This window comes from Vidua chalybeata, chromosome 3, assembly GCF_026979565.1.
Source record: "Vidua chalybeata isolate OUT-0048 chromosome 3, bVidCha1 merged haplotype, whole genome shotgun sequence".
Lineage (NCBI taxonomy): Eukaryota > Metazoa > Chordata > Aves > Passeriformes > Viduidae > Vidua > Vidua chalybeata.
The window spans coordinates 59,410,175-59,436,925 of NC_071532.1; the positions used below are offsets into that span (position 1 = coordinate 59,410,175).

At 36.4% G+C, this 26,751-nt stretch overlaps 1 protein-coding gene across 4 annotated transcripts in view; it reads right to left on the reverse strand.

Annotated features, from left to right (window-relative positions):
• Nucleotides 1-26,751, reverse strand: part of L3MBTL3 (L3MBTL histone methyl-lysine binding protein 3) — a 77,269-nt gene that overhangs the window by 13,114 nt on the left and 37,404 nt on the right. For all 4 annotated transcript variants that reach the window (XM_053939233.1, XM_053939232.1, XM_053939234.1 and 1 more), the window contains exons 12-18: nucleotides 18,484-18,560; nucleotides 16,971-17,056; nucleotides 14,726-14,836; nucleotides 12,972-13,086; nucleotides 9,680-9,782; nucleotides 2,019-2,165; nucleotides 476-640 (exon numbers count right to left, since the gene is read on the reverse strand). In XM_053939233.1, coding sequence (XP_053795208.1) covers nucleotides 476-640; nucleotides 2,019-2,165; nucleotides 9,680-9,782; nucleotides 12,972-13,086; nucleotides 14,726-14,836; nucleotides 16,971-17,056; nucleotides 18,484-18,560 — 804 coding nt within the window. The remainder of the gene's footprint in view (nucleotides 1-475; nucleotides 641-2,018; nucleotides 2,166-9,679; nucleotides 9,783-12,971; nucleotides 13,087-14,725; nucleotides 14,837-16,970; nucleotides 17,057-18,483; nucleotides 18,561-26,751) is intronic.

The following is a 26,751-nucleotide window of genomic DNA, read 5'->3' on the forward strand; positions in this document are numbered from 1 at the left end:
ATTGCCTCACATCTCTCCATGAAAACACTGATTTGTGTATTTTTAGTTTCAAAGATACTTTCCAAACTTGCACTGGAGAATAATATTTATGGTAAAAAAAAAGTTCTCATGTCATTTTCTGTCAAGAATGCATGCCAGATGCTGAAAGTTAAATAGTTACTTTTAATTTTTCCATGTTTGTACATAATTGTATATATATAATCATAATTTGGACACAAACCTAGGAAGAAGAATCTCAATTTCCAATAATTGTATTGTATTTTTCCTCTCCTCTGACATGTATTTCTTATTTCTTATATAACTTGTAATACTCCCTTCCCCTCTATTTCTAAGATAAAGAGAGCTGAAGAGCTTCCATCTCCTTCCCCACGGCTTCTAAGAATTCCACACACAAATCACCGGACTGCTTTGCTTGGTAAGTTGCATTTTGAACTGACTCCAAACACTCAATACTTTGAAAAGAACTGAGAGTTACCCAGGTGCCTTCTTTTCTTTCACATTGCATAACAGGGGCTTCTTGCAAGGAGATTTATTTTCTGCATCTTCCAGCTTGGTTGTTTCTGGTACAGTTTTCCCTGATGGTCGATTGTGAGGTGAAGATTTCATACCTACATGACCAGGGCTGGGGCATTTTCTGTCACTGTTTAAAACAAATTAACAAAATGTTTAGACGTGGAAGCAGTAAAACTGTTGTTTAATTTACTTTCTCTTGCACAAAATGTAAACTGAAAACATTCAAGGTGTTTTTTTTGGTTAAGAAATACAGAGAAGTTTTTTTACTTACCACTAAAAAAACTGTATACCTGGCATTTTCAGAAATCAGAAAACTCTCTTCTCCATTAAGTCAATGGTAAAATGATTAGGCAGTTCAACAGAAACAGAATTTGTCTAATATTACTTGTGATAATAAGTTATCCACTTCAAATATTTGTTACACAAGAACACTTTGAGGTATTATTTTCCTCCTATCCCTTCTCTCCCATAACATATCACTGTGAAGCCTTTAAAGTGTTCTATGCAGCCCCTTAATTGGGACAATATAAAAAATAGCACTTGACACAGTCTCTGCCACTGAGGACTCAAAGCTCAAAGTGCTAGTGGATTCACTGTAGTGGTAAGCAGGCTACCTGCCAGGGAGTAATTAAGTCACTTCAGATTTCTAAACCCCTACATTTATACAAAACAATCAAATCAGGCAGAACCCTTAGACAGCGGAACATTTTGGGTTTTAAAGCATGAAGCTGAAATTGTCTCTGAGAAGGCAATTTGAAATACCATCTATTGAAAATATGTGGTCATTACAGTGGGAACTGGAAATCCTCACATTTTCACATTTCACATCATTCACATTTTCACATTTACATTAATGTAACCCTTGAAAAGAAGGGAAAGCCTCTCTTCCTTTCCTTTCCGTCTTAAATTCTCTATTTCCCCCTATAGCCCAAAATAAGCATAGGAATCAGTATCCACAATTTCTGAGATAAAGTAATCTTCTGAAAATAATCATCTTGGTATCGCACTCCTTTGTTTTTTCCCAGTGCTCCTGTTTAAAAGCTTCCAGACTTCACCATTATTTTTGCAAAACTCAGTCCCAGTAATTTGAGTCCCCACTCCCACTGCAATGACAGAATAGTGGTTGTTCTTCAAAGAGCTACATTAATTTACAGTCACATCAATAGTGCCACTACAGCAAACAAAAGGAACACAAAGAAATAATTTTCTAAAGTGAAACCAACTGGTCAACATTCAATTTTAAATTCCAATTAACCACTAGTTACATCAAAGATGAAACCAAACTCTTGTTAAACTATAGACAGTAAAGTCAGTCTCAGTCTTTGACAGCTCCATGCCTTTTTTGATAAGCACTGAAAAAAATTATTTTTCTTCCCTGTAAATGAAAATGTAAATATGCAGGCCTTTCTGAAACCATTCAGTCATTGCACAGTTATAAATCGCATTGGAGAACACAGAAATAAAATACTGCTATTAGTCACGGACATCGCTTCAATCATAATTACTTGATTACAGGAGAGGTGGATCTTTCATTTGTTTCCACTTTTCTGTTTCTGGGGATAGGACTGGCTGCAGGCATCTCCCCACTCAATCGGTCAGGTAAGAGGCTCTCTTTGTTCAAGTTCATCTCTGAATATGGACAGCTGACTGCACTAGAAGTTGAAGAAGAACAATTACTCCTTATTCTCAGACACTTTACTGATTTCAAACAAAATGACACTGGAATTTCCTGGAAGTAGATGCAATAACTTAATATAAAGAAGATTTTAAAAAAATGTAGTAAGTAGTCATACCTTAAAATGTCAATAAATCCATCAAATGAAAAAACTCAACTTCGCATTTCCTTTTGACAGCAACTTGTGTAATACAAATTGTATTTATTTCTGTTAAAACATTCACTGTGGAAAATTGCTTGATAAATGTTTAGCATGCTCCCTCATAATTTTAATGGTATTTATACATACAACACAGGATGCTTTTGACTATACCCATGTCTCTTCAAATAAAGTCACATTACCATGGTTATTTATTTAAGTGACGGAGGATATTTCTATTATGTAATGTCTACACAAAAGCTGCATTTCAAGGGCAAAACATGAGGAATAGTGCACAACCCCTTACTGCAGTGAGTGTCCCATCTTTGCAAATGCCATTTTGTAATACTCCATTAAGAGACTGTGATATTTTTACAGTCTTTCTTAACATTCAACACTCCCTGTTTCCCTGCACTCCTGCTAGGGAAATTATTCGACAATGAACATTTACACAATGACTTGTAAATACTTCTCTAAGAAATGAGGAAGTTGTACCAAAGTTAGAAAACCTGTGTTTGCACAAGAAGCAGGAAAGGGAAAAACAGCAACACAAACCAAAACACATGGGGCTGAACTAGGAGTTTTCTTTAGTAGAATGCTCTGCAGTGTTCAACTGATTAGTCAGCCAGACCACATATTCAATACATCAATGATAATATCCTACACTCTGAATAGTATGTACATGTTACAATAGTGAATAACATCACACTCAAGTTTTCAAAACTATCTAAGATACAGGACAGACTGTAATAAATATGACGCTCCATTTGTGGCTCATGAGCTATGACATTAACTATATTTTGAAATTATGCTTTCCTACTCACCTGTATTGTTACAATGACTTCCATAATTCTAAAAGGTAAAAACCCCATGTTCTACAATTTTGCTTATTTTCTTTTCAAGAAAGAAGCTACTGTAACTACCCATCTTTGCATAAATCACTGCAATGTTTCATTTGTTTCACTGATAGTTACATGCATGATTTCCAAAGAGAACTGTCTAATATGAACAACTCTACCTTGACAGCCATATGTCCTGCCACATCCCAATTTCAAAAATTAATAGAAAAACAATAGCTTTCACTACAGCTTTCTTTCTAAAAGGCACAGTATTAAAAAAGAAAAAGGCCTTTTAATTTAAAATATGCTGTACACTCCTCTCTTCCCTTACCAACAAAGCTCTGGGCTCAGAATGAGTATGTAACAGCTCCTATAATGGGGTTGGACCAATATTGGTAATCTAATTTTGATGTTGCCAAGATAAACAAAAAGTTGGTGGAAATTTACATTTCTATCAGCACTTGCATAAAAGGAGAAAATTCCTTAAGTCCAAGTCAGTCAGCCCTTGCTGGGGTTGAAGATAGGATATCGACAGTATGTTTGATTTCTTCAGTTGGCTCATTTGAAAACAAGACAGTATCAACTTTTTCATTTCTTAATATTATTTTTCTAATGAAGATGAGATCCCTGTTAAGGCTACTCCAAGCAGATGTTGTTCCATAACAGTCTGTACAGTGCTATAAAGGGATATGTTGCCATATCCCCAGGTGATCCAATGAATCACACAAGTCATCTTTTTGCCTTCTTCTGAGGAGCTTTTTGTTTACACATCCAAATCAGATTAGATTCCAGCCACCCAATTGGCTATAAAACACTAAACTTGAAGTATGGTATGCTTTCGTTAATGAAATTTTTTAGAGTCATGGAACAAAATATACAAATAGCAATTAACTTGGAACATTCACCTTTTATTTCTTTCTCTTAAGCAGAATGGGGCATTTTATTTTAAATCTATTTATATATGTCTACTTACATTTATTCTCAACCTACTGGTTTTGTCTGTCTTAGGACTAGCCTCTGCCAGATGACTTAGCTGCTGCATCTATCACAATGATGTCTTTTTTTCCCTTTCAAAAGAAATACAAGATAAAAGATACAGGCTTCTGCTCAGAAAAAGGTTTTAAGGCACCAATGCTAGCATGATTTAAGTTCTTGCTGTGACAAACACATACCACTGTGATGAAATACAGTTTTCAGAAATTCATTAATATATTGGTTAATCTCAGTTCTGCCACTGCTATAGGGCAAAGCATGTAATTTTCTTTCAGCTTCCTAGGCTCACAGAGGTGTTTTGAGCAATGTTTCTGAGAAGTTAAAGGGCTGCCCCAAGGAAACACTGAACACTACTCATGTGGTATTTAACTTCAGTTGTGTATTATTAAGCAAGCCTTACACTCCCAATGAAATCTGACAATATAATTGTCAGACTCCAGCAGGTTTTCTGTTTACCAACACCACTAAAAGGTTTTAAATTAAAAAAAAAAACCCAAACAAAATACCCTAAGAAAAAGCCTAAAAATTCAGTCCTTTATTATAACTTGCCTGCTTATATACTACCTTTCCCTTGAGTATTTTCTGGAAAAACTGAAGTTGAATGACATTTTCAGTCAACAATAGTTATAATATTAATTATAACTATTATTATTATTAATTATAACTATTATTATTAACACTAGATTCAGATGACTTTTTCTCTGTAATTAATCATTCAAGTTGCTGTACAGTTTTTAAAAAACTCCTTGGTAGTCTTTTGATGTTACTGTTCCTTGAGGCAACAAAAAGAACCCATGTGGTTTCCACTGTTAGCTTGGTTACAACAAAACACAGCACAAATGAACCTTTGTATGGCTTTGGATCAATCAGTAAATCCTCCTGAATCTCAATACCTCCAGCCTTCAGTTCACTTTAACTTCTCTACTACAAAGAATAAAAAAAAAAATAATCTTGTTATTCCTACATAATAGAATTTATATAGGACTGTACGTTTTTAACACAACTCATCTCAAGGGCTCAGAAGTCTTGGTGGTTAGGTTATTTAATATTAAATAAGGATTTTTAACTCTTCTGTCACCTTAAACCTGGATTTCTGCTCCAGCTTACATTTTGCTTTAGCACATCATTTTGAAAACAGCACAAGTTCAGAAGTTAGTTTCCAAAATGATCAGATGTCCTTGGCTTGAGGGTTCCAAGGTCTGCCAGAGGCAGAGGAAAAATGGCAGGAAGCAAAAGCAGTAGGTACTCAATGTGAGACCTCTGCTATTCTTCTGACAGGACTGTACAGCCCCCGGCACTACCCCACAGCTTTGGAACCAGTCCAACATGAAGATCTCAATTATCATTGGAGCTGCCTCAGTAAACCAACATTCACATTAATGCCACCTGGCACACACACACACACACCCTGCACACGAGAGTAATCAGCCATCTCCAAATGCTGAAGGATCAGCACAGCACAATAATTAGCTGTCTGCAGGGCATCTGAAATGGCAGCAGATTGGCTGGCAATATGTGTGTCCATGACACAGTTTTCCAAGGAAAGGGAGCCACTGTTTCCAGAGTCCTGCATATGGTGAGTAAAAACTGAGCATTAAAATAAGTTTCTGTTTTTACTGAATCATGAAAGATGAAGAGAGAAAAAGGCAACGCACCATTCTGATTACAGGCCTGGGATTTTCAAGTCAACAGAGGTTTTACATTTCTTGCCCTTTCTAGAACTCTCTGATGGAAAAGAAATGTTGAGTAGCATATCCCATCTGTGCTTATTTGCAACTGGTCTTCTATCACACTCAAGATCTATCTCTAGGTGCAGTTACGTACCTATCTCTTTTCTGTAAAGTTCAAGGGTAGGAGGATAAAACTGGCCTGCTGATAGGCATGGACCTTAGTCTTCTCCAGACATTTGAAGATGCTCCTATCTCGTAGCAGTATGCAAATTTTCTGAAGCACAGAATCCAGACAGAACACTCTCAGCTACACCTAATATCAGAAGGGAACATAGGCCAGGATTCTCTCTTAAACTAAAGAAGAGTAAGGCAGCACTCTGTTAGGTCTAAGAATTTGCATATGAAGTACTTTTAAATCTAGATTATTAGTCTTTATGAACACTTGGAATATTTTGCAAACCTTTTATTTTGTATCAAGCCACAGACAGGTCTCCTGGTTCAGCTGTACTGGTTGGAAATGTCACCAACACCAGCTCCTCAGTGCCTTTCAGGTGCAAGTTACTGCTGAGCACTGCCAACAGATGAAGTTGTATGAGAGCTCCAGACTGGACTAATGGATGGAGTAGACTGTCTAGAGCAGACGTTATTTTGCTGATGGATTTTGTTAAGTGATCTCTTTACTTCAGAATTTATGAAAACATTTTTTAACTAGTCTCAAAACAATCAATATTAACTATTCCCTTTCAGAAATTATAGTGCATGTTTATCATCAAAGCATTCATTTTTCAGGAGAAAGCTGCTTCAACAGTCTAAATGTGAACCAAGAAATCAAGAGTGCTTTAGAATGGATTTGGCTGGTACCAATGACCTTGAGACTGGCATCAAAAACCACTGAAAAAAAAGATGTGACCTCCTGCTGAGCTGAGGTTCCCATGTTTATGTAACATGTGTTCTCTTACAACACAGCCTCTACCACAGCACTTCAGTTCGCTTCAACTTACACATAACGCATGGGAAGTTTGAAGTTTCCGGCAAAAATCTTTACTCATGAAGAATTGACTCAAAACTCTAATGAACTACTTACAACTGACCTCTTTGCACTCCTGCTTGAACTTGAGAATTATTGCATGCATTAAACATCAGGGTATACAATTCACAGTCATAAATATGCAGGTGATCTGCACAATGCTGACAACCTGTACAACAGGCTGTTTCAGCTGTGCCACACATAACCCTAGATCAACTGTTGATAGATACCAAGTCCTTAGTAACATCAACTTTTCCAAAAAGTAAAGGCTTTAGCACTGCTATATAATTAACCACCAAGGCTTTCATCTGATTCCTAAGGAACAAGCTCTCAAAAATATTTCAGAACTACTTACCATTTTAAATTATCATCTTTTCTGCACACAGGCATTTATGCATTGCACCTCATCACAAAAAGCAAGATAAGCATGGTTAAATACATTTCAAGGTTGCCAAGGTAAAAGAGCTATGGGAATGCTATCTGATGTAGAAAATTGTACAAATTTCAAAATCTCTTGGTTAGTTCAGGAAAAAAGTAGTGGTACAGTGTTAGAATTTCTGGACCCTCAAGTCTTTAGGCTCCAGAAGAGAACAAAACTCAATATTTTCCACAGAAAAATGTGGAAAATATTCTAGTTTTGTTCTTGTTTACTCAAGAATAAACCTAGAATATCATCACAGAGGGCAAATCAATAGCTAGTGAATAAGATACTTACTGGTAAAATATATTTGCTATGAAACAGCAAGTATCTGTCTTATGTTCAACAAAATCTCCTTGGTTATATTTTTATACCCTAGAACTATCAGTTAATGTGCAAATAATTGGATTGCTTAGACTACAGTAAAAAAAGAAGCACAATGAAATGCCATGAGTTTGTTTCTTTTCTCAATATTCAGGATGAGTAAGTATAACGACCTTTAAATAGCATGGAAAAGGTAGCTATAAAAGCAAAGGCTACACAAAGTAAATAGACATATAGCTCTTACTCATCCTTTCCATCTAAAACATTATAACTTTTATTGCCAATGTTTATTTAGAGAGATCATAAATGAAAAACTTTTCAGAAAAATTTACTTTCTTTATTTTTCTTAAGTTTCAACTTTGGGCTGAAACCAATGGTATGTCCACCTGATTCTAAGTAATTGAGATATCACTTGATAAGGAATTGGAATTTATTGCCTCCCAGACAAAATGCAATAATAAATCATACAAGACTCAAGTCTACTAGAATGTGAAATCAAATGGGTTTCAGACAAGCAGTCAGGAAGCTTTTTAGGCAAATCTAGTTTAGTTCACATTTGCAGTGGACTAATGCTAAGGACTAATGCAGAAGGTTACAATACGGTTACAGACAGACTTGACTGTTTAAGGAGTTATCCTGCTTGCTGAGTGAAATAAAGGGAAAGTACAAAAGGGAAGGTAGAAAAACTGGGAGGAAAAAAAAACCCAAAAGAAAAATAACAGACAGAAAAAGACAACTAGAATAGGGTGAGAATAGTCTGAAAGACAGTGGTGTGGCATACTGTGTCATGGCAACTCCATCCCAGTTCATACTGCAACAAGTTTTGTCACTGGAGCTATCCTAGCTACGTCCCTTCCTGGGGATAAAGCCTGTCCTAGCATCAGGAGCTCTTCTGCTCCTAACAGCACAAACAGTGCTTCTGCTGCAGACAGGGAAGAACTTGCAGCAGAAGATGCCTTTTGCATATCAAAATGTAGTAATACAGTGAGTTTTGCTGGCCAGGTATCTTTGATAGGGATTACTCAGGACCTTAACACATGGTGATACACCAGCAAAACCTTGTAGCATAATTTGAGTCAATGGGACATAATTCTCTCATCAAAAATGTGAAAAGATTGCAGAGCTCGCTCTTGGATCAAGGCAGTTTGAAAAGATACTTTCAAAAATGTATAGATAAATAACCAAAAAAACATCCACTAACCACATCAGGAAGAACAAAGGAATATGACATCTGAGAATCCTGTGACTGTGTAATGGAAAAATTGCAACTTTTGGAAGCTCTAATTTGCTAAACAGTAACAGGATGATATTTATGATTCTTCATTCTCAATTTAACATACTATATTATTTGTACATCCCTTACTGAAACAGCCTGGATTCACCCCACACTGTAAATATTTTTAAAATAATAAAATTTCAACTTGGGAAATGTTTCCCATTTACTCAGTCGTTGTCTCTCTGTCCCCTCCATTCCATTCTCCTGTGCTAATATCAACTACTCTCTAGGATGGGATATCCATATTTCTGTATTATACTTCAGATAGATGTCCAACAAAGCATCTATAGAAACACTAAATAGAAGCAGCAAGTTGTCATTCGGGAATATGTCAATTGGAATTTCCTTTCTAGCATTGCTCCAAGCCAACAAGCAAATCCTTACCCTTACCAACCAAGCAGAACAAGAACACCCAAGCCATAATAAAATCAGTGGCCTCATATTTCAAAAGGTTCAAAAGTTATTGCTTTATACATATCTGTCTGTAACATTCTGGAAACTGGACTGCAAGCCAAGGAATCCTCAAAGGAAAAAAATATAGAGTAACTGAATCTACCAATTGTGACAAAAAAGTAATGTACAGCAAATCTTATCTCAGCACACCCTGGTGAAATGAAGTTACAGATTGCTAATGTTTATTTCAGCATGCTCACCATGGCAACTGAAATAACTGCATATTTAGGTTTACAAGATTTCCTATTTTTTTTTTCCAGCTTGGATCTGTTTTCTTATGAACAACAATTTAGAAGAACCATCTGCACACATCCCTCAATTGAAAGGATAAAATCAATTTCACAAAACATACCTATGATGGCCGATATGTCTTGCTCTTTTGATGTGTCCAACTCCCTTACATCCTGCTGTGGGACACCCTCCATGCTCTAAAGCTTCAACCAGTTCCAAGGGACCTGCATGCCAGGTGAAATTACAAATGAGACTTAAGAAAATTATCTAATATTTAAAAGCTATATGCACGAATATGCACGAATACCAGCACATTGTAGCAAGCATGAAGAAATAAGTAAACAGAAATACTTTAATAATACATTCTGTAAAAGCATGATGGAGATTTAAACAACCTAATCCACTAGAGAAATAATTTTATTCTGTGCAAATAAATCTCTACAACAGAACTACATTTATATAAAGAACATAAATCTTGGAGGAGATGCATGACATCAAATTTCTCTTCTACTATCTACATTTAGTTGAAACCTGGTTGTTTTATAAGAGCACAGAAAAATTAAGTTATCCTATCCCTGTTCCTAAAGACAGGGATGTGTTTGTAATGTGTACTGTCCTTACACATTTTTTTAGCTGAAGTTTTCCAGTAAAAAAGATGTGAAAACGAAAGCTGAAAATACTACTAAAAAGAACAAGACATCAGGAGATTTTTGACTTTTTCATGTCTCTGAATTTATGTGTCTACCTGATTTTCATCAACCTGTAACAATGATGCCTGCAGAGACATTAAAGGATGCATGCCAAAGGAGATTTGAGGCCCAAACGAACATAATACATAACCCACAGTTTCACAGCAAGTGAGAGACAGCCGTGCTCCAGTACATAACACTGGGAACAGCTGCTGTGTCTCTGCAGGAATGCACTGTCCCCCTCTAGTAACCACTTCTTCCTGAACATCACATGAACTTGTATCTTCCCCTACAGATAACAATACAGACATGAAAAGGTCTATTTAAATATTTTTTCCAGATGAAAGATTCTTGCTCACAGATGGATAATGAAAGATAGAATTATTATGTATCATTAGAGCAGTCTAAAAGCTTTTTTACCAAGTGTTCCAGCCATGCAAAAATTACAAAACTATCTACACTGAAGTCCAAAGACTTCTATAGCCTTTAATGACTGTAATTGGTGAAAGAACAGGGAATTTTACCTTCTCTACCTTTATACAGAAATCATGCTTATAATGTAGCAAGTTGATTCAGAGGAGGAGTTATTTGAATAGGGATGTTTCTGTAAAGAGAAGTCTTGCTTCACTGACGTTCTGATTTTGAAAAAAATAACTCCCTATAACTATTCTCTCTTCACTTAAAAATTTTGAACTCTTTAAAAATGTAATTTAAAAGAGCTACAACTAGTTGTCCATGTTTACCTGAGAAGTTGCTGTTTGCATCGCTGTGAAACAATGTTAAAATCAACACCAATACTTGGCTCTTAATTCCCTAACTGCTATCAGAAAGGTCATAATCCTTCATGATGACTTAATTACATCTGAAAACAGTATGAATATATGAATACTGAGAACTGCTATAGACTAATATTGGTAACATTGCACGGCATTCACACAAAGCTGCTAATGTGAAAGGCAGGGATCTGGACCTCAACGTTGAAAGTCCTATCATACAGACTGAGACAGAAACTGTCTAGCAAAATATTTTTTTCCTTCCTCGTGAAACCCCTCCAGAAGTCTGGAAACGCCTTTTAACTTACCTGGAAACAATATTAACATTTTAAAAATATTCGACATGGTAATAAAACAAACTTATATTGTTGGATTAATATTTTATTCAGTAATCATTCTATTTTATAAGTATTTGTGTAGATTGTTACTTTTTTCCTATTTAATGGATGGTCAACTTCCTCTCCTGTCATATCATCCATCTTAATTTTTGTAGCTTAACAGAAATTTACTTCTGCCAGTCACATCCTAAAAGGGATGAGCAGTGCCTCCTAAGCCACCAGCTAGAGGAGATGACATGTTACATGTGCTGGGCACCTGTACCTTGTTTCTTTTAATGTCTCAAAAAAAAAAAGAATTTACATATTTTATACTCCCACCTAGGCTAAGATTTTTATTTATAAATCAATCTTACATAATAGAAATGTTGCAACCTTATTTGGCTCTTCTGCCATATGATACAATTTTTATTTATGTGGCCACAGACTACTTATCTCACTGGGCTGCTCATTCAGCACACAGGACAGCACATCTCAGATTAAGAAGCAGATATGCAGCATCCTGTCTTCTCCTCATTATTCACTTTGTGCTTTGGCACTTATGGCACTCTATTCAGATTCTGAAGGTAGAATGATTAACTTCCTAACAGGCAGTCATCACTGTACTGCTGAAGTGCTCAGAAAACTAATGAATATACTCTGATCACACCCTAGATAGGGAATAATTTCTTCTTGGCATTTAGAGACATTGAATTGAGGTATTGTGATTTTTCAGGTAACACATTCACACTGTGTGTGACTTATCTCAGTTATTTTACATTAATTTTTTTTCCTGAGTACTTGGCATTGCTCAGCATTTCTTATTTTCCAAGCACAGTTGTTTCTGACCTTGTTACAGCTGTGAATACTCAGCACTTGTGCAAACCATACCTCAAAGTCACTACATAACCCAGTCTCAGAGAAGAGCACTCACTTAAAAACTCATCTGTTCAAAGTTTGGCTAAAGTGATCTCACTGTCATTATCCAGAAACACAGTGGACTAGGCAGGGATATATTTACCAAAAAGTCTCTTCTCCCTGCAACCTCTCCCACTTCTTCAACAAGTAAAACAAAATCCCCATAGAGGACAAGCTGGTAAATCCAGTGTTATTACTGGTACCATGCTTCTGTTAGATTTATTTTCAAAGTGGGCACAATTAATCCCTCTTTGCTCAGCTGAAGAAGAAAAGGAAGTTCATTGTTTTTGAGGATTTGCCACAGCATTTGAAAGCAGTGCCTTCTCAGTGCACTCTGGACTCCTTTGAGCCAAAAAGCAGAGTAACCATCAAGAGAGATGTGAACAAAGGATCTTAAGAGTGATACCCTACACCCCTACTGAGTGCCACAGCAGTTTCAGTGCTGGCTTTGAGAGGGACAGGATTTTACACAGCAGATCTTTTACATCACTTTATGGTTTTCACTGTGGTTCTTGTATTTCCATTGCAGTAAGGGTCAATAAAGCCACCTACTAAAAAGTGATTAATTACTGACTATTGATTTTGCACTTAATGTCACATTTGCAATTATTTTGCATATCCTAGTGGCTTCTTTTCTTTGAATGACACTGCCAGGGAAAAATGATAGCACAGCACACATGCCTTTTACCATCATTACATTACAGTGTGGTTTCCCTTACTAAGTGGGGGCTGAAGAGGGTGTCCAGTTTTTGTACACCAGCCTGCAGGATGGATATCAGGGCTGTCAACATCAGTCCAATAATCATAAATACTATCCCAGCCATCAAAATGAACCTAAAATACAAAAAGGAGAATAGTGCATTTTAGATCAGGAAAATTCTCCATAAAATCAGTTTACCTGAGTAGTCTCTAGAAATGACATGTCCAGTAGAGAAGTCACCTTCAGAGAACTATTTAAGTTACACAGAAAATACATGTACTTCACATTCTGGACTCAGGCATACTCTCACTAAAATAAACAGTAAACAACCATATGTCAAATGGTTGTTTACTGTGTTGTCAGGCTCAAATCCCAGAAATAATGCAGTTCTCACATTAGTTCTCACATTAATACTTAAATTGAAGCATGAATTTCTGCCTTTTTCATCTCTCAAAAAACACACAAAAATCCAAATGTTTTTAAATCTCTTGTTTGAACTGGATTTAGGAAGAGCAGAGCAGTAAAGCAAAGGACTACAAAAAATGGAATTTATCTATAAAAGACAAACAATCCCCCCATCATATAAGCAAGAGTTTTTCTAAAATCAGGCTATACAAGATTAAGAGTTGAAACTGAAGAGAAAATGAATCATGTGACTTCGCAGGATAGCACCATATGGGTTATGCACACATTTTTTCACATGAAAGCCAAATGTCTTCAAATCTTGCATGACCTCTGTACCAGTAAATTCCTCTGATCTCTCACACACCTAGGTGTGGATGCACGTACACACAGACACACACAAACCAAGCTCTTTCAACAGACACTACAGTCAAATTACTGCCTTAGAAGTTACAAATCCTGTCATTTAATACATTAGACTGGGGAGTGGGATTTTTCTTTATTTTGGGATGGACTTTTTTTTGTTTCCTTTTTTTTTTTTTTTTTTATTTTGCATGTCCAACTTGAAGTAGAAAATGTGTAGGTGTGAAGATACTAGTTCTGATGACTTCCTACCAGCAGTTAATTCAGATGATTCAAAATGAAACTTCAGCATCTCCTACTTGAAATAACAGGTACGCCTAGTAAATCTGTACAAACTGCAAACATACACATCCTTCATTTTCAATTGGGTATCTGGTATATGTTAGCCCTTCTAACACTTAAGGCCTTCAGAGTGGAAGCTGGTTTCGTACAATGAAATTAATTCAAGTACACAACTTCTGCAAAACACATTAAAAATACCTTAACTTAGCTTAATCCAATACAAAGCCCATAATTAACAGAAACTTCAGAATTGCAGAAATCACTGAGAAAGGACAAAAGATCAGGGCTCTTTCATATCTCACATATATCTCTCTTTTCCCCTTAGGAACTTATAGAGATGAATTCAATTAACCTAAACCAAATATTTTACGGTCCCTAATACAAATATCAAAGCAGCCCTCTGACACTTGATATTAAATAATCACATTTCTTGATAGAATAGACAATTGTCTCCTATCAACTATTCCTGAAGCAATTTTCCAATATATTCAACTCTGCTCTCTAACTACCCACCTCAGCACAACTATCTAAGAGGACAATAAAGCAACCCATTCCAAAGGAATTATACATATATCAATCAGTGAAATGCAAGAGCAGAAGTTTAGCAGGACAGAGCAATACCACTAATTTCTTTCTATGGTTAATTTTACAACTACAGGATTTTAGTTCTACAAAGCCCTCATCATTCATTTAAGTAGGATAGTACAATAAGACAGAGAAACTTACTTTTATTCTATAGTCATCAGTATCTACAATGGTTGCTACTCTGATAAATACTGGATTTCTCTTGTCAACCACTTCAAGTTTCATATTTTTCTGAAAGCCATGAGAAGGTTTCTAGAAAAGAACAACAATACTATGTGAAACAACAAAACCTCAAAATCTGATGCAGCTATAAAATATATATAATCCATCAAAAACTTTACGCCTTTATTTTTTCAAATCTGCCCTCCCTCTACTAGAAATTCAAGTATAAAAACATAATTCAAACTAGTGTTGTCAATATAGTGAAACAAAGTAACCACTTTGGGATTCCAGGTTCTCCTGGAGTGGACTGGATTAAGCCATCCAAGTATGTAAATGGGTATATTTGTTTTGAATCAGGTTTTTTTTCCTAAATTCTCTAGAAAAGTTATCCTAGAGGTTTTGGCCAACTGTTTCATTACAGTATTTAATAAAGCATTACATACCAGCTGCCTGAAATGTCTATGAAATTGTCTACAGGAGACATATTTGTGTTTTCTGGTATGTATTTTTGTTTCATAAATCAAACCCTTTTTCAGTCTCCTACTGAAAACATAACTAATTCACAGGATCACAGTAACAAACAGGACCAAATGCCTGGGTTTGTAATACTATTTTGATAAAATTAGTGTCTTTGGTAGGAGTATCAGATTTTGTGTTTGTCATCTGTAGTTATGAAAACTTAAGCAAAATTATTTCCATTTTAAAGGAACATATTCACAAGACAAGTTATGAGGTTTATTCTAGTTTCGGTGAAAATAATGTATCTGTCACTCTAGGACTTTGCAGAGTTGGTGTTTTTCCTTCAGCTGCAGCTTAAGAACTCAATTTTCTCCCATAATAAAATACAAAACAGTGTTACTGTCTCAGATATAACCAAATAACTTCCTAATCCTAGCTCAGGGTATTTGTGCTGAGAATGTAAGATTGAGAAACCTTACTAAGACAGACACACCATGGGGTGACAAACTGCAGGTCATGAATAACCTCTGGTAATCTACTGACCCCAGGAACTGCTATAAACACCACATTTTGCCTTTTGTTAATCCAGCTCTTAGCGAAGTTGAGAATTAGTGTCTCTAGTAAGAAAAACTGAGGCAAACATGCTTCAGTGTGCTGTGAGAGAAGGGCTGGGAGATACTGGCCACCCAATTCTGGCTCCCAACAGCAATCCAAGATGGACAGAGGGATGGAGCACCTCTCCTATGAGGAAAGCCTGAGAGAATTGGGTTTTTCCAGCCTAGAAAAGAGACGGTTTAGGGTGATCAAATTACAGCCTTCCAGAACCTGAAGGGAGCCTACAAGATGGAGAGGGGCCTTTTTACAAGGGCATGTAGTGACAGGACAAGAGGAAATTATTTCAAACTAAAAGAGAGTAGGTTTAGATTAGATATCAGGAAATAATACTTTAGTGTGAGGATGATGGGGCACTTGAAGAGGTTGCCTAGAAATGTGGATGTCCAACCCCTTGAAGTGTTCCAGGCCAGGCTGGATGGAGCTCTGAGCAACCTGGTCTAGTGGAAGGTGTCCCTGTCCATGGCAGGGGGATTGGAACCAGATGATATTTAAGGTCCCTTCCAGCTCAAGCCATTGTGTGATTCCTTTTTGCAGTACTGACCATCACTGAAATCTTAAGAGCTCAAAAAGATGATCACTGAAAGAAACTAGCAAGTACAAAGATAAAAGAAAAAGATGCTGCTCACAAACACCATAGTTAAGCTGGGGAGCTGCCTATGGATGCTGCCCACATGCCCTAGCTGCAAGTTTGCAGAAGAAAAAGTCTGCTAAAGGGCACTGAAAACAAGCCCAAGACAATTGACTAGATGGACAAGAAGACTAATCTCTTACATTCATTTTTACACTGTATCTATTGCACCATATAAAATGTACAGAAATACAAATCTTCAAAATATGTTATCATTACTCAGTACCTATCTCATTATTTGTAATAAGTAGGCAGTAATTTTCCATAGCAAATTACACTCATTAGTAATACATTTGTAGCATTTAATCCCATTTATAATAATTAAAATAATACATTAATAGTTATTTATAATAATCTAATTTCTAACACTAAACTGCAAACTTGCATAAAAATAAACCACCTATATGCAACTAATTAATTGGATACATCTGGAAGCATAGGAACACCATATATGTATTATCTTCTTAAACAAATTTATTACATGAACTTAAAAGCATGAAAGAAATTTAAGCATTTTCTCACCACTTTAAAAGCCCTTGCAGGTGCAGGTAATGAACTGGTTTCTTCCAAATACTTCTCCCAAGAAAAATGCTTAGCATGTGGATAATCTGGCACATAAGAAACATGAGCAAAATTAAACACAGCAGTGCAAAAAAATGAAGTTAATGTCTAATTTACAGTGTGCCTAGCACTTTAACAATACTGTTCTGATTTATACATTGGACTTATAAAATAATTGCAAGAAAGGCTCTTCTAAATTGTCTCTGATAAATTCACCATACAGGTTAAAAGAGTCAACAATCCTCTCATACACACTATTGAGTAACTACTGTACACAATTGCTTTGGATATGAGGATATTCTGTGATTCCCTCTGCAATATAAATAATGTGGACTGGAAAAATCTGTCCACTTAACTGAGGAAATGATTTCAAGTAATGAACAGTCATTCACTGGTAAACAATCTAATCAGTGATAGCTTTGTACCACAGCTGAGCACATCTGACTACTTGTTAGTCTTTTAGTGAGCAATTTTTTACTAAGTTTCTAACAAAATAGCCTGGACATTTATGAATAATCTACAGATTATTCATCAAACATCATCAAAGAAGATGTTGCCTTTCTCAGAAAATGCCATGTTTATAAACATTCTAGGGAAGAAACACAAAGACAACTTGGCTGTTAAACAAAAGGCAGTGCCTGTCCTTCAACTTTACTCTGCACCAGAAGTTTAACTTGAAGTTTAAATGTTAGTATTCATAAGCTAGAAGAGAACAAAACCAATTCTAATTTATTTTACAAGGGATTCACTGAGTGATAGGCTGCAATTAACTTCCTGGCAGACAGACTGCTTACGACTTTTCAAGATTGCTGGCTATTAGAATTTTAGTCTAAGTCGGTTTTAACCAATTAAAACTGTCCATGTTCGCAGACCCCAGATGCCAGTTTCTGCAACAGGGCATTTAGGTCATCCAGCCATACACAACAGTCCTGAAAAACATCTCAAGTTTCACAATAATGAATACACTTCCTTCCTTCTTTATCATCTCTCTCATAGCATTTTCCTTAATTTCAAAGACTCCTTACAAGTTTGATTCTTTAATCATGTTAATACAATTTTTTCATGAATCCATTACCTTGCACACTCAGTCCACATTAAGATATTTCTCTTATGCAATGATCTCACACATCTGGAATTTGTTTTATCAGCATTTTCAGAATGTGAGTCTTGCAGTACTTGTCAGCCATTCAGCCAAAATTACGAACTTGTTCAGATTTCAAGGGATATCTTATTAGTAGATATCTCTTTACTAAATCAGTATATATTTGCATACTTAATGCCAAACATCTATTATACTTCTATTTTCAATATATTAAGTCCTGTAAAAAAAAAATTACAGCTCTGCAAATATCAATTCCTGATTACAGAAAGAAAAAAAATTCAGGAGAGGTACCAGAAACCATATTGTAAATTTTAACGATGCTAGTTGACTATAGCCACCTTAAATCTTTCAGACATGTAACAATTTACAAACCTGGTGGGGTGATGAGAGTTCTTTTATGTTCTTTACACCATCCAACAGGATGAATATGTGGGCTAGCTGCCTCACACCTGGAGGAAGGGGAGAAAAAAAGGGCCTGAAAATGCAGCACTTCAGACATCCTATTATGCTTACAAACCAAGACCTACAAGAGAGACTTAAATTCCTAACAACCCACAACACCTTCAACTTAAACTGCAAACATAACCTGAAGACACAAACACATCTAACACAGACTTTTACCACCTATACAAGCATAAGGCCTTATTTACAATTCTGCTGAAAGATCAAGAAAATCAAGTCCTTTAAATTAGTGGTAGATCTCTTTTGAGAAGCTATGATGCTGGATCTGAAAAATTCCCAACCAGAGATTCTTGGCTAGTTGCAAGAACACCATAATCTCCATCAAAGATGGAGTCTTGCAATGCCAAGACCAAAATTTGAAACCAAAAACTTAAAGATCTTGATTAATGGTCTAGGTTGCACCTGGAAGCAGAGGAGAAAATCATGTATAACTGCAATGCAATACCAATAGCAAGCAAAAATTCAGAACTGGATCCTGAATGGCTTAAACAGAGCTATAAACATGTTACTGTAACCCAGCACCACATAAGGAAAGTCAGTCTGGGAGAAACTCTGAAAAAAAACCCAAACCAAACAAATAAAACAACAACAAAAAACCAAAACAAAACAAAACAAAAAACAAAAAACCAAAAACAAACAAACAAAAAAAACACCAAAAAAAACCAAAACAAAACAAAAAAAAACCAACAAAAAACAACCAACCAACTAAAAAAAAAAAACCACCAAAAAACAACAAAAGAAGCATTTTAGGCCCCAAACTACATGAAAGAATTAGTGATCCAAGACTGCAAACTGCTCTTAAAAAACAGATCAAACTCTCTTACTCAAAGGGTTAACAACTTCCCATATTTTCTGTAAAGTGCATCCTATTCTGCACTACTGCTGTTGCCTGTGGCATGGTAAAAGAGCCACAGAAGACTAACAGAGGCAGGGTGAGCTACATGTGCTGGCATGTGTCAAGCAGTGAGAGATTGCTCTCACTGTGCTCGCTGGGTCAGTTGCATTGTACACAGACCAAATCAGAAGTGAGTCCTGGCTATCAAGTCCTCTTACAAAAACAAATAAAAGAGACACACACTGTAAAGAAACTGATCTAAAAGCAGACAAGAGAAAACCTGTTTAAGTCTTCTGTAATATTAAATTATTATATATAGAACTATTTATCTTTATTACATATTAGGATATTTTTTCATAACATAACACATTTTGCACAATAAAAACACAGTGTACATAATATATAATGCATATACTACAATTATTATATTCATAGTCAATATTATTAGTGAAAGCAAAAAGTAAGACTGATCTACAGGAAAAGTAAAAAGCTATCAGGCTCTGCTGTGAAACATGCACCATCCCTATGTGCGCATTGATACTTACTGAAGGTTTTTGAGTTGGCCAAACAATTGACAGTGCTTTTTTAATGAAATACATTGTATTTATGTAGCCAAGATGACTAAGAAACATGCTGCTGACACAAAAGGTCAGCATCACTCTGCATGGCACTGCACTACACTGTGCAAACACACCGTTTGCCTCTATTTAGCTGAAAATTCATATATTATAACCATATAATACCCATATACATCTGCCCTTAAGGACCTTGCTTCTTTTAGGAGCCTATCCCACCTAAGTTCTTCTTCAGTTAAATAAATTCAGTTTCACAGTGCACCATCTCTCTCCTCCACTATTTCCTATCCCTAAATGTGTTTCAGTAGCTGACATCAAATATTTCCAGCTATGCCCCACCTCTCTCTTCTGGAGAGCCCCACCAGCATTTCCATCTCTCCAGTGGCCACAAGCTCAGTGTCCCACTCACTGCAAGGACTCAGCGAGGCCAAAAAAGTGAAACCTGAGTAAGATGAAGTAGCTAAGGCCTTCACTCCCAGTTCCCCAGGGAGAGATCAAGAAACCAATCTTAAGCAGCCAAGCAATTGTCTAGATTCAAACACCATGTCTGCCTCTTGTGTTTTCTAAACACTTCTCAAATACTTAATGAGAAAAGAAGAAACAGAGAGCAACCATGCATGAAGACACATACTTCATATAATAATAACTGAGCAAAACACCAAACCACTCATGATCTAGTTTCTATTTAATCCCTCTCTGAAGTCAATGTCTCCATCATTAGGCTGGAGAATAACAGGTAATCTCTCCATTGTACCTCAATCCGAGTTTCTAATGCAAAATACCAAACAGTGTGGGGCTGCTCTCTATGAGTGTTATAAAATAATCATTATCTGTATCTACCCAGAAAGTATCAGCATGCTGGAAGTTCAAATTAATTAGGTTCCCTTAATTAATATACTTCTAAAATATCATATGCTGATAATGTGCAATACCTAAAAGGGTGCAATGAACCGTGCATGAGAGAAGAAGAAACTAAAGGTAAATTATGCAGGCACTCCATAGTCTTAAGATTCAAAACACCAGGTCTGTAGATCTGGGACACAAACATACTTTAGGGATGGCAAAAGGAAATAAAACACAGAAAAGATTGTAGACTGGACCCTGAGCTATACCACTTTGCAGTTTTCAACCTTCACTGCATAAAAGAAAAATGAAGGAGTGCATCATACTTGAAATACTTGGAATAACCTTCTTTTTTCATCAGAAAAGTATTTTACATGATGTCTAAAACTTAGTATGGATAATCTTCAACAACAGAAATGCAGGCTGGGGTGCTCCAGAACATGGTCTCACAACAAGGACTCCTCTAGCCTTCTACCGAAACAGAGTGAAGCACTAATGATGAAAAATACTGGCCAACATAACATCATTATCTTGTGGCTATATATATGAAACAATTCTGCTAGTATTTCTTTGTAATTATGCCAATCAGATAATGCCAAGCAGATAAAACCTACCCTAGATAGACTCTGTAATGGCTCTGACAATAGCCAAGGATTTTAATTCAGTTCATGAATACCAACGTCTTGTCCTTCTACAATATATAAAGCTATACTGTATGTATTTATTATTCATAGTATCACACCAGGTACTCTCTAAAGTACTCTCGCTGAAGTTGCCATCAATAAAAGGAAGCAAAGGAAGCAAGAGACCTTTTGTGATAATTTAGCACTGTTAAAACTCAGCACCTGATTTCTAGAAATGTTTTGCCTCCAAAAAATAAGAAAAAAACAGCGAGTTCTTCATGCTTCCTCTGGCCTCTTCCTTTCTCTTTACAGTAACTCTGAAGAAAAGCTAACAAGAACATGGGACAGCACTCCTCTCTTTGATCCCTCTCACACTGGGAGTTTTACATGTATGAGGTATACTTCTGCACTGAAAAGACATATCCTCTTACTTCCTAAAATGTTTTGAAGTAAAGTTCACAAATTATTTTCAAAAGTCTCGCAAGTTAAATTTGGGAACAAGTCCCATGGTCAGGATCACTATGGTATTATCAGTATTATACTTAAAACAATCAAGCAGATGTGTAAAACCACTTATCAGGACAAACCTTCTAAATGCATTTGGTTTGGTTTGATTTCTCAAGCATAATCTGAACATTCATTTTAATAAAACTCTGAAAAGTGAATGCCACTGCACACACTTCTTGCCTTGAAGATTCAAGAAGAAGCAAATGACCAAGGAATGTTGCAATGAAAGATGCATTCCTAGAAGATGCTCTGACATTACAGTGAGCATGGAACACAAAGCAACCTGTGATTCAACAGCATTGCAAAACAGCACTATGAAACATCTACAAACTTTGATTTGCTTTAAAAGAAAAACCCAGTCATTACAGATAAGCCTATGAGCAGCTTCTGCAACTGCAGTGGACTCAGGAAAAAGAAAGATCCCTGTTCCAGCAAAATCAGATCACACAGACCATCTTCACCTACTGATTTCACACAGCCTTTTAGCTTCTAACAGTTAATTTAATAATAGAAAGTAGAGATCAGTAAAAGTCACACAATTTAAAGTAAAACTATTATGCTTTAATGTGTGTTATTCAATGGATATACATCTAGTTTGGAAGAACAACAATAGTCCATCAGACAAAGCCCCAAAGAGTTGTCAACTGGAATGTTAAAGGCTATGCTGACCTTTCACAATCAATTTGCCACATCCCACAGCTTTTTATCTCCTTTGTTCCAAAACACAAGGCAGATCACCCAGCTCACATGCTTCATAAAACACGATGATCCATGAATTGTGAGGATGCTTACTAGGCCAAAAAAGGTTACCAACACTAGCAGGAGCAGAAGGATTTTGCACCTCCAAACCTACCTACCCCCCTGGACCACAGCAGAGCACCAACATTACCTTCTGCAGAGCAGTAGAGTCGTGACAAATGCACGCTCAACTAACAAAACAAGATTACAATGTCCACACAATTCATGTCACTTGTGAACCATTCTTTCTGTTGTGTGAGAACATGCAGACAGAAAAAGAAATCTAATATCCATACTGGAAACTGAAGCTAATCCAGAAAGCTGAAGTGGAGCCAAAAGCAGCAGAGTGCACCAGCTGAACCTGTAAGAGAGCCACACAGAGGGACAGAACAAGTGACAGCTTGCTGAGTTGTGGACATCTTAACTACAGAAAAAAACATCAAAGCAGGGAAGAACTACATCATGTAAATGGCCAGGAAATAGTTCCACAGTAAGGAAAACCAAGGGCAGCTGACAACGTCATTCCCTGTGTGCACAACTTTGCCTGAAAGGAACACGTGTAAGGTTCAACAGTCCTTAACTCACAGCAGGAGGGCACATCCCAGTGGGGGGGACACGCATGGAAGACAACTTAGTATTGTTCTACTGATCACTTTCACCTGTCATGCTAATTTTTCCCAAAAATCTGTTTCACATATACAGCTCATCCTAACTACATCAAGAGAGATGGATGATAATGCTTGCTGCTGAAAAAATTAATACTCAATTATTTCAGCAAACTATTTTCTTAAACAGGTTTCCACTTGATACTCTGGACATCTGGACAACCATTTTAAATTAAATGGTCAGCATTGACTTTACAATAAGTGCATGTGTTACAATAATTTTCTGTTTTGAAATTATTTCTGGTTTTCCCTTTTGGGGAACAAACATCTTATTATTTTGATATTCATTTTAATAAGTGTAGATACAGTCTGTAACAAAAATGTTACCTATCAAAAACCACTCATACACCCATAAATAATAATGTGCCCTCAAGAATACTACTTATACAAGTTCTTGATTGTGATATGTCAGTCACCCAACAGAGAGAAAAAAAGAAGAAAACTATAAAAACTATCCTGCAGCCCCATCTAGTGCATAATTGAGAATACTTCATCACTGACAAGTATAAAGCTGGTATTATTTTAGGTCAGGGCTTCTCGAAAGGTAATCCAGGAGGTTATAGCATGCATCCAGAGGTGGTATGGCACTATCATAAAACACTACCATATTTTCTATTTAAAGTCTGATAAGAAAGCTGCATGGTGATTCACAGGAAATTTAGCATCAGATAATGGTTCATTCTATTTAATTAGTTAAACGCATGCACTGTGACTCATGATTTTTAAAGGTTGTTTTACCTTTTTTTTAATATAACCCCTCCAAAAAGATGGTTCCTTTCAAAGAGAGAGTGGAGCAAAGTTAATTATCTCAAAAATGAAACACGCAGAGTGCAACTTTTAAGGACTTGGCTGCTAGGAAAGTAGTAAATACTGATGGAGAACAGGGCTGGCCTCTTAGTCTCACAACGAAGTCCAGTCTGTTCCAAAAATCAAAAGCTATTTTATTTTCACAGCAGGCTTCAGAAATCATTTTTCTACGCAAGACAGACAGGAACAGAGCAGCGAGTGGCACACGGGCCATTGTATTTTAACACACTCCTGGTACGCTGATCCCAAAATCTACCTGTACAACCTGCTCTGCAGGGGAAGTTCAGACCAAGCCAAAGATGAGTGAGGGCACCCAGAGGCCTCTGATGCAGCAAGTCTGGGATGCAGTATGTCCAGCACAGCCATTGCACCACTTCTCCTGTGGGCAAACAGCAACAAGCTGGCACAAGCTTCATTCACCTCTTTCATGAGCTCTGGCTGTGTTTCCATTTGGTCACAAAAAAATTAGGAAGATAAGGCAACATCAATCTGTGTGTAAGCAAATCTGATGTAAGGGAACAGAAGAATATAGGATGGACCTGTAGTTAATTCATAGTTCTGACATACTGAAAGATTCCCCACTCCATTTCCAGGTTCAGACAATGGTAAGAAAATTGAGAAGTTCCACTGAACAAGAATGCTTTCAAAGCAATATTATGTCTCATCAAAAGAGATGGAACAGATGGAAAGGACCTGGAGGCTTATGTTGTATAGGTCAAACTTCTTCATTAAGTAAAATCTTGAATTTGACAATTTTGTTCACTTTTGTCCAATCTAAAAGCCACTATCAAAAGAAAATTTAATAGGATTTATAATACACTGAAAGTAGCATGACCATGCATTAGAGCTGCTGTAATGACTAATTCTAGCCAGGGTACTTACTTTCAACCAAAAATGTATTTTCTAATGCTCAGAAAGAAAGTAAGGAAGAGTATCTTCAGGCTGAAAGCCTGAAGCCTAAAAACCCTTAGGCAATCGTAATGGGTTTCTGTTGCCTGAAGTCAGTAATATCAGTCAACTGTCTTTTAGGTATCCAAAAATAGGAAAGGTTTTTTTTAACCTCAGTGAGAAAGTTCAGTCTACTCCAAATAAAACACAAAAGGTATACAGAGAAACAAGGTACTTGTTTGAAAATAACCAACATACACAAAATAAGTAATTTCACCTTCATTATTATTCTGAGATTGAAACTTACATGCAGGCACAAGGAAACTGTGAGGCTCACTTATGGGAATCTCAGAAAACCTTTTCGTTTTTAGTCAGAGACAGCAGTTGGTAGACATGAAATGTATACACCTAAGATATTTTAAGGTCCTTACAAACCTGATATCTAAAATTAAAAATGTGAGTGGGATGCATTCAGGTTACATTTTCAGGCTCTCTTTTGGTCAGGCACTCCACTGCTATTTTCATTTGCCACTTTTTTCTCTCATTTTCTTTCTTTCCCTACTCACTATTCTCAATGCAATGCTGAGAGATAGGCCACATTACCGAGAATTTAATTTCCATGTACAGTACTTCCAGGAGCATCTTCTTGCTGCTTCCAGAAAGGTATTTCACAATTTCACCAAAAGAACAAAACTTAAGCTTGATGTCAGTGTAAACACAGCTCAAATGATTTCTGAAAACCTATAGGAAAACCTATAAGCTTTCCACTTCAAATTTTCTTCATCCTTTTAGGAGGGTTTTATGTCATGGATTCTACATATAAAATTCAGGAAAACCACTTCAGGATACTATAACTTTTACTAATACTATAAATGTAAAGCTTGGTTATATACTTGAAAACTGCTTCTCCCTCCTCTGAAAAGACCAGTGGACAAAGTTCCTGTTGACATTGGAATATTAACAAGTCTGAAATTCAGTTTATGTCTGCTATATAGAGTGCAGTATTTTAGAAAGATGCCTATGCTACCTCTGAACAAACTATGGGTTATATTGCACTGTGTTTTCCCTAAAAACTTTGCCTAACTGCCATTTTAATTATTAATTAATGTCATAGCTATAATGAGTGAACAGTTAAGTGCCAAGATATTCAGACTAAGTTTCCCCAGTCCCCAGTTTCCTGATGCTTTGTAGAGAAAATATATGGTTTGTGTTACTTCTTTGTGAAAATAATTGCTAATCTTTCTGGTCTTTGACTTGTATGGTCTATTATCTTGATATTCAGTTCTTGACTTCACTTAACTCTCTGTTCACTACTGCTTCAATAATTCAGTTCTACTTCAGTTTATTTGTCACAGTGGCCACAAAATTATTATTTCAAGAGATGGACTCACAAAGTTTAGAAGTTCCTTTTATAGTTTTGTGACATTCTCACTGACGTAGTGCCAAAGTAGTCACCAAATAAAGATGAAGGAATTTTTCTTCATTTATTTTATAGGCTCAGATATACAATTAAGTTGTCACTGCCAAACCCCAGCCACAAAGGGGATCCATAACAATGCTCTACCTGTTGTGCAGTAACTTACTCTCCAAAGACTGTAAGGTAAACTACATTGCTCCAAATGATCTGTCAAATGAAGATCCAAGTGCACATACAAACTTGTAGTGTAACAGCCTAAATCTCCTTCACTATCTTTATG